The 7,500-nt window shown below is 38.1% G+C and overlaps 1 protein-coding gene across 1 annotated transcript in view; it reads left to right on the forward strand.

Moving 5' to 3' along the window:
* Nucleotides 1–344: 344 nt before the first annotated feature.
* LOC122252444 (dihydrolipoyllysine-residue succinyltransferase component of 2-oxoglutarate dehydrogenase complex, mitochondrial) overlaps nucleotides 345–7,500 on the forward strand; it is an 8,464-nt gene continuing 1,308 nt past the window's right edge. The window contains exons 1-9 of the mRNA XM_043014960.2: nucleotides 345–481; nucleotides 3,853–3,874; nucleotides 4,910–4,958; nucleotides 5,124–5,188; nucleotides 5,331–5,461; nucleotides 5,598–5,975; nucleotides 6,162–6,313; nucleotides 6,777–6,975; nucleotides 7,314–7,500. The exon at nucleotides 7,314–7,500 is cut by the window's right edge and continues 65 nt beyond it. Of these exons, the coding sequence (XP_042870894.2) occupies nucleotides 419–481; nucleotides 3,853–3,874; nucleotides 4,910–4,958; nucleotides 5,124–5,188; nucleotides 5,331–5,461; nucleotides 5,598–5,975; nucleotides 6,162–6,313; nucleotides 6,777–6,975; nucleotides 7,314–7,500 (1,246 nt within the window). The 5' untranslated portion in view covers nucleotides 345–418. The remainder of the gene's footprint in view (nucleotides 482–3,852; nucleotides 3,875–4,909; nucleotides 4,959–5,123; nucleotides 5,189–5,330; nucleotides 5,462–5,597; nucleotides 5,976–6,161; nucleotides 6,314–6,776; nucleotides 6,976–7,313) is intronic.

Here is a 7,500-nt window from a genome sequence, read left to right on the forward strand (position 1 = left end):
AATAATGTTCTACTATTGGAACACAAATGATTTTTATATGAAAACGTACAATTCATATTTCTACCAAAATATATTTGCCCTAGTTTTTTATCATAGGTTTGAAATCCTCTTGATCATTACCTAGAATAAAATTATTAAATATTTCGACTAAAAACTAAACAGAAATCACATTCGTTTTCAAAGATGGCGCCATGAACCCATCCTTTAGGAAAAAAAAACGTGAATTTCATCAACAAACCCTAACCTTTATGCACCATGCATTTTAATAAAACGCAATCATAAAAATACTAAGCTATCTATTTTCTCCTTAACCGAATAAATAACCGAAGTGCAGAGAGAGTAGTCCAAGAGGGGGAAGCAGGAGTGCGAACTCGCTCTTGCTTCATCCCGGGAAGAACGGCCGAGAGGAGAGGTCGCCATGATCGGCATACGGAATATTGGCAAATATTGGGCGCGTTTGCCGACCCAGGCCGAATTGCAGGTAATTGGTCATGAGGGTTATCACACAAGCGTTAGTGTAGGTGGTAGTTGCGGAGAAATTAGGCCGCGGATGGGGTTAAATGGGCTATTTAGTGGTATCGGCGACGGACATGTGACGTCACGCGAATCAGCTGATCGGACCAAAATAGTAGGGTGGAAAATGATAAATTCTTATTTATTTATGAAGCGGAAAGATTTTACGGTCGAATTCTGCCATGAGATGAACAACAAGTACTTCACTGTATGTAAGATAGGTGTGAATTAGTTGTTTGTTAAGAACTTCCGGTCATAATGGGAGGGTTTCCTGTGCCGGCACTAATTCACTGGAGAAATCGGTAAGGCAATTACTAAGTGCGTTCTTTTTCCGAGTTCTTATTTATATTAATATTGAAGCTGTTGTAAATATATTTAAGTGGCTAGAGAGTACGTGAATCATCTGTTCTCTAATCTGCGTATCAATAATTTTCCGTCAGACATTTCATATGTTTCATATTTCTACTCATTTTGTTTCTGCAAGAAAAGGGCACAGAGTCATATGGAAAGATAAGAGTTTGAAAATGCTAGTGTTGGCCGAATGCGTTTCAAAACAGAAACTGGTAATTTCGATAAATAAATGAATAAAATATAGGAAAATTCCTTGACAATTTCAACAATGAAGGTATATTGTGAATATTTTGAAGGAACATCTGTATAGATGTTTGCAGTGACTCAACCTTTGAAATCGCAGTGTTTCTTGGTTGATGTTTATAAAGATATCTATACTGATCCATGCAAACGTTGCAGCCTCCTCACCTGTTGGTGCTCCAGTAAAGCCCAACAAACCTCCACGACATATATTCTGGCAATCTAAAGATTCTTGTTCCTTTTTGATGATAAAGCACCATTAACAAGACCTAGATTTGGCTCATTTTATCCACTAAAGTGAATATTTTAATTGTTATTCATATAGAAAGTGTAGGGGATAATTCATGAAACTGGTTAAATTTTAATTGTTTTTTCTATATAAAAAGTGTAGTGGATAATGCGTGCAGCTGGTTACCTGGAGGGTCTTCTAATGAACATGTTCAAATTCCTGTTGTAACCTGGAGATTGGGATAGGCATCCACTTGACCCACTGGTAGAGGATGGCATGATTTGTTGTCAAGGCAGCATCGGACATAAACACGGATGGCTCCAGGCCATACAAGATAAAGCTGCCACACGACTATATACATAATTTATTAAACCGCAACCTATAGGTTAAGGTACTAGTTTCTAACTGGCTAAGTCGAAAGTTCTTCAAAAGGAGGCACTGTCCTAGCCTAGTTTTAAACCCAATACTGGATATTCATATATATACATATATATATACATATATACACACACATATATACACACATATACACACACATATACACACACATATACACACATATACACACACACACACACACACACACACACACACACACACACATATACACACACATATACACACATATACACACACACAAATAAGTCACAGACGCCATAAGGACACTTAAAGACACCAACAGCTTCGTCAGTGTTTCTCAGAGCCTATAGGATGAATGCTAATGATTTTATTGGTCAAGAACTTGATAACATTTTAAAATCTTTTTTGAAATTGGGTAACTCTCAATTTTATTTAGATCAAGCCAACTCAGTAGAGAGAGAGAGAGAGAGAGAGAAAGAGAGAGAGAGAGAGAGAGAGAGAGAGAAAGAGAGAGAGTGAAATTACCCATAAACTCGGGTCACTCAAAAGAAAAGGTCTAATAAATTTATTTGTTGTCCTGTGAAACCCGTCACACAATGAGAGCCATCATTTATTATGAAAAGTAGATGATAATCTTGTTTTTACATTTCCTAACACATTACATGAATTTCTGGGGAAGCACAGTGCAGCCAAAGGTGATCTTAACCTATTGACAGCGGATGGCATGATTTGCTACGAAGGCAGAGTCGGTTGTAGATGCGGATGGCACAGTGCTAGACAATGTAAACATGCCATCCTACTGCCTAAATATTTTATTAAAACTAATGGGTTAATATCCTGTATATGGAATGTCCTAAAGTTTATATTGGAGAAATAGGTAGAGCTCTTGACAAAAGAATAAATGAACAACACGATGTTAGGTACGCTAGGGAACCTAATGCAAGTTTCATTCACTTGCGAGATGAAGGTCAAAAGTTGACTTCGAATAATGTAGATCAATTCATATGAAAGAAAAAATGTTCAGAGTCCCTTTTAACTGATAAAATGCCAAATTTTTCTTAAGTATTGGGCAAAGGGGTATTGATGACCTTACCTCATATTTAGTTTATAAAGCTTTCCCAAGATAACTCAACCCTCAAAAAAAAAAGGAAGTAAATAAAGCATATAAAGCAATCGAACATATTCATAATATCATTTATGGTAATTAATGTATATCTGTGTGTATATATAAGACAGTCCTAAGACAAGGTGAAGTAGTTGGAACAGCCAGAGAGCTTGGAGGTGATAGAAAATGAAGAGTGATTGAGATGAGTGAGAGAAGCCACAAAACACACACAGGAGAAGGTCCAGCAGGATGGGAGCAGGGAGAGAACTCTGTGGCACTGATACTGGAGGAAAGATGCCAGGTAGTACCAGATATGCTAATTTACTTTGTTTTAGAAAGATAGCTAATCAATGATCAAGGCAACTCAGCTTGAAGGTTCAGTTGAACACACAACTCATTAAACTCAGATTTCTTTGTGACCATTATTGGTGCCTAGCAACGGGATAGTTCAAGGGCTGCACAAAGCAATGCTGGTTCACTGTTCTTTCTCGTTTGTCTCCAGTACATACATGGTCCCAAATTCTTTCCCAATAAAAGTGTCAGAAAAGGACAGTTTAGCCAGCTTTAACACCATGGGTCTTCCATAAGAGGCACAAGAGTCATAAAACTTCATGATGGGCCTCCATAATCATGACAAGAATAGATCTCTTCTACAGAGAATGGGTTTTGTACCTTGTTTTACAACTTTCACAGTGTACAGAGATAAGCAGCAGTATATTATAGTTTTTAAAGATGTACACTCAACACCTATGCAGAAAGCAAGCAGTTCCAAGTATTTGTTTAATGCTAAATGCATGAGCAATATTTACAGGAAGAGCATGTTGTGTCTCCACTCTCATCAGAAAGTTGGTCATAGTCATGCATGACACTTTCATGTCTTCAGATGGGTTCATTATAGTATTAGTCTTCAATGAGACTGTGACCATACACCTATAAAATGACACTTACTTTATATGTACCTCATTATGCAAACTCTGAAATTAGAAATATTTGCCATTTATAAAGAGAAAAACTTGCTTAATTAAGATTATCATACAAATTCTTTTCTTTTCAGGTGTTGCGAACAGCTACCAGATGTAAGTACAATCTGAAATAGTTACTGTATTTTTAAATTCAAAGTGCTCCTCTTCTTTTCCTCTTTTCCTCTTCTTCATCATTCTCATTCTCATTCTCATTCTTATTCTTATACTCTTTCTCTACGACCCCCTCCTCTACTTCATTCTGCTCCAGGAATATTAAAAAGAAAAAAAAAGACATAAGTATAGATCTTTAATGTAGATTATCATTTTATTTTGTGTTTATGTATTTTTAAATCTTTCCTTCCTTTTCTTCTTGTCTCTGTCTCTCTTTACCCCAGAGCAATAATTGTCTATCAAGTTTGATGGGAAAGTTAACCAGTGAACAGGGCTGAATTGGGAAGTGGTATGACCTTGAGCAAGCACATGTTTTCATTTTTATGACATGACAATGAGTGGAGTAGCTGAATATCTTGAGTGATGAGGTGAGAGAATATCCACTGATAAGATAGTTTTAGATTAAAAGAAAACATGTATTTCAGTAAAGGAAATATGCTTTAAATGATATAATCTGTATAACTCCAAACTTGATGCCTCACATCCAAAGATCAGGATTAAGGGATATCAGTTTCACAGGCTTTGAAGTCCTTTGCTGTAAGGAAAAGACACACACAACCTGAATCTTTCTTAAGTCAGTTTCTAAAATCTTCACTGTATTTCTTGCCTAGTCAGATATTATTGTCCGGCCATAGGTTCTGAGGATGAGGGGAAAGGAGCTATAAATAGAAAGTTGGCAGAGTACGGTGGATTCTGCAGAGACATTGAGGGTACGGTGATGATAACAGTACCTGTAGTAGTTGTTTTGGCATTGTCTACTCAGTGATAGACAGACACTTTATGGTATACCAGAGTAAGAAGTGAATTATTGGAGTGAGTGAATATAAATAGGCAGGTGTTGAGATAGAAGACAAGAAGGAAAGAGAAGGCAACTCTCACAGTGTGATGATTGTGATCATTCCTCAGTAAATGCCAACTTTAGCTATCTTTCCTGACTGATATAATAGTTTCCCTCATATCATATGCTTTAACTTCTAGGTGTCTCCACATCGCAGAAGCTGTTGCACATTTCTCCCTCTTCTGTACAGTAAGTTGCAATACTCTTTTGTAATTGATGTAAAGATATTTATAAAAAGATTGGCTTTCAAAATGTATATAAATAAAGGTATTTGATTAGATATTACTTGTATTTTTTGTTTGACACTTATCCTGTTGATTGTTACAATCAGTAATCAAATAGCACTTATTTCAGATTAAGTCGCAAGTATGAACAGCACATCAAACAGGCTCGGCATTTCCGAACATCAACGTCATTTTGTAAGTGGTTCCATTAGCTCTGGTTCTATTATTACATAGGGATCCAATTTATATATGAGACATTCAGCAATGATAAGTTGCCATGATTGATACTTGTCTATATTTACAAATAGTGTATATTAAAAACTAACTCGACTTTCAGACGGCGAAATCAAGTCTGTGGATGTGCCCCCATTTGCTGAGTCTATTACTGAGGGTGACATCAGGTGGATGAAGGAAGTAGGAGATTCAGTGGCTGAAGATGAGGCCATTGCAGAAATCGAGACTGACAAGGTGGGATGACAAAAGGGTGGTGTTTGAATTAGTCCATCTGATACTCATTGTTGTTAGCTTCCTTTCATGCTAGTGTTTTTATTTTCAATTTGGCTGTCTTGTGTTTTTATTCACATTTGGTTTTTGTTTTTTCAAGACCTCTATGCCAGTAAACTCTCCTTGTGCTGGAGTGATTAAAGAACTGTTGGTAGAAGATGGATCTACAGTCACCCCTGGCTCTGCTATTTGTAAAATTGAAGCTGGTGCTGCTGGTGCTAAGAAGGAAGCTGCCCCTGCAGCAGAAGCTCCTGCTGCAGCAGCTGCGGCTGCTACAGCTGCTGCTGCCACTGCTGCTGCTGCTAAACCTGCACCAGCTGCAGCCCCTGCTGCTGCTCCTACTCCTGCGCCTGCTGCAGCCGCAGGACCCATCCCAGCAGCCGCCCCTCCTGCTGCCCCACCACCAGCTGCACCAAAGTCCTCCATCCCAGTGGCAGCCATCAAGCATTCATCATTTATTCAGCAGGCAGAAGTCAAAGTGAGTTCAGGAAGTGAAGAAAGTGGAAAGAGCACTGTGAAAGAACAAAATATTAGACAGTTGATAATTGATGAGAGCAGATTCTCAGTTAATGCTTCCTTCATAGATATACCACAAAAGAAGTAAATTCCACATTCCAAATTCCACACATCAGTTCATAATTCCAAATCTTGTTTTGTTTCCAAGGTTCCTCCAGCAGACTATAGCCAAGAAATTACAGGAACTCGTACAGAGCAGCGAGTCAAAATGTCTCGCATGAGACAGCGCATCGCTGCACGTCTCAAGGAGGCACAGAACACCAATGCTATGTTAACCACTTTCAATGAGCTGGACATGAGGCAAGTTAACTTTTTACCTTTCTTTTTTCTTCTACATTTTCCTTCCTTCCTTTCTGTCTTCCTTCCTTCCTTCCTTCCCTCCTTCCCCTTTCCTTTCCTTCCGTTCTCTTTATTTGTTTTATGTGATTAGTATTTTTATTTTTTATAGTTATTATAGTATTTAGACTGCCTTAAGGTAAACTTTGTTTATCATGCAAGATGCATAGTGATATGTACTGTTTATTTCAGCGAAGATATTTACTTTCAGTCTAGACATAAAAGGACAGGGGATTGTTGTCTTTGCTAATGTTAGAAATGGGTCAGAATTTTCCATTTAGTTAAGGAAGAATAGGTTATAAAAGTTATTGTTTATAGAAACTAAAATGTAGTTTACAGTAATGTATTCAATCAGTTTTTAGCTCCACCAGAAAAGCCAAGTGTAACTTCTTACCTAAAGTCTTCATTAATGAAATCCCTCTTCCAGTAATATCATGGAGCTTCGCAAGAGCATTGGAGAACAGTTCCAGAAGAAACACGGCATCAAGCTCGGCTTTATGTCAGCATTTGTGAAGGCATCCGCTTATGCCCTGACACAGCAGCCAACAGTCAATGCTGTGATTGAGGGTTCAGAAATTATCTACAGGGACTATGTGGATATCTCGGTTGCTGTGGCCACTCCAAAGGTATGTCTCACTTTTTTCCCCATTATGAATGGAGTATATAGTGCATAGAACTGAGAGCAGTCTTCATTGTCATGGCATGTATATGTACCATCTGGGATTGTGGCTGACCCTCACCATGACAGGTATAGATGCCATCCCATATCATTAGGTTCATCTATGGAAGGTTATATTATTTGTCTTTTTATGGCTCTATTTTGAAAAACAATATATATATATATATATTTATTAAAAGAGGAGGTATGATTTTATCGATATCCTTTTGCTTCGCATGATATTGTTAATGAAGGATTTCAGTCTTTTTCCTTATGATTCTGATGATCTCTTTTCCTCTACTCCAGGGCCTCGTAGTGCCAGTGCTGCGCAACGTGGAGGGAATGAACTACCTGGACGTTGAACGAGGCATTGCAGCACTTGGTGAGAAGGCACGCACAGGTTCTCTGGCTGTTGAGGACATGGACGGTGGCACTTTCACTATTAGCAACGGAGGCGTCTTTGGGTCCCTCTTTGGAACACCCATCATCAACC

The sequence above is a fragment of the Penaeus japonicus genome, unplaced genomic scaffold (assembly GCF_977035675.1).
Source record: "Penaeus japonicus unplaced genomic scaffold, GWHDUDI00000001_assembly GWHDUDI00000014, whole genome shotgun sequence".
In the NCBI taxonomy this organism is placed as follows: Eukaryota; Metazoa; Arthropoda; class Malacostraca; order Decapoda; family Penaeidae; genus Penaeus; species Penaeus japonicus.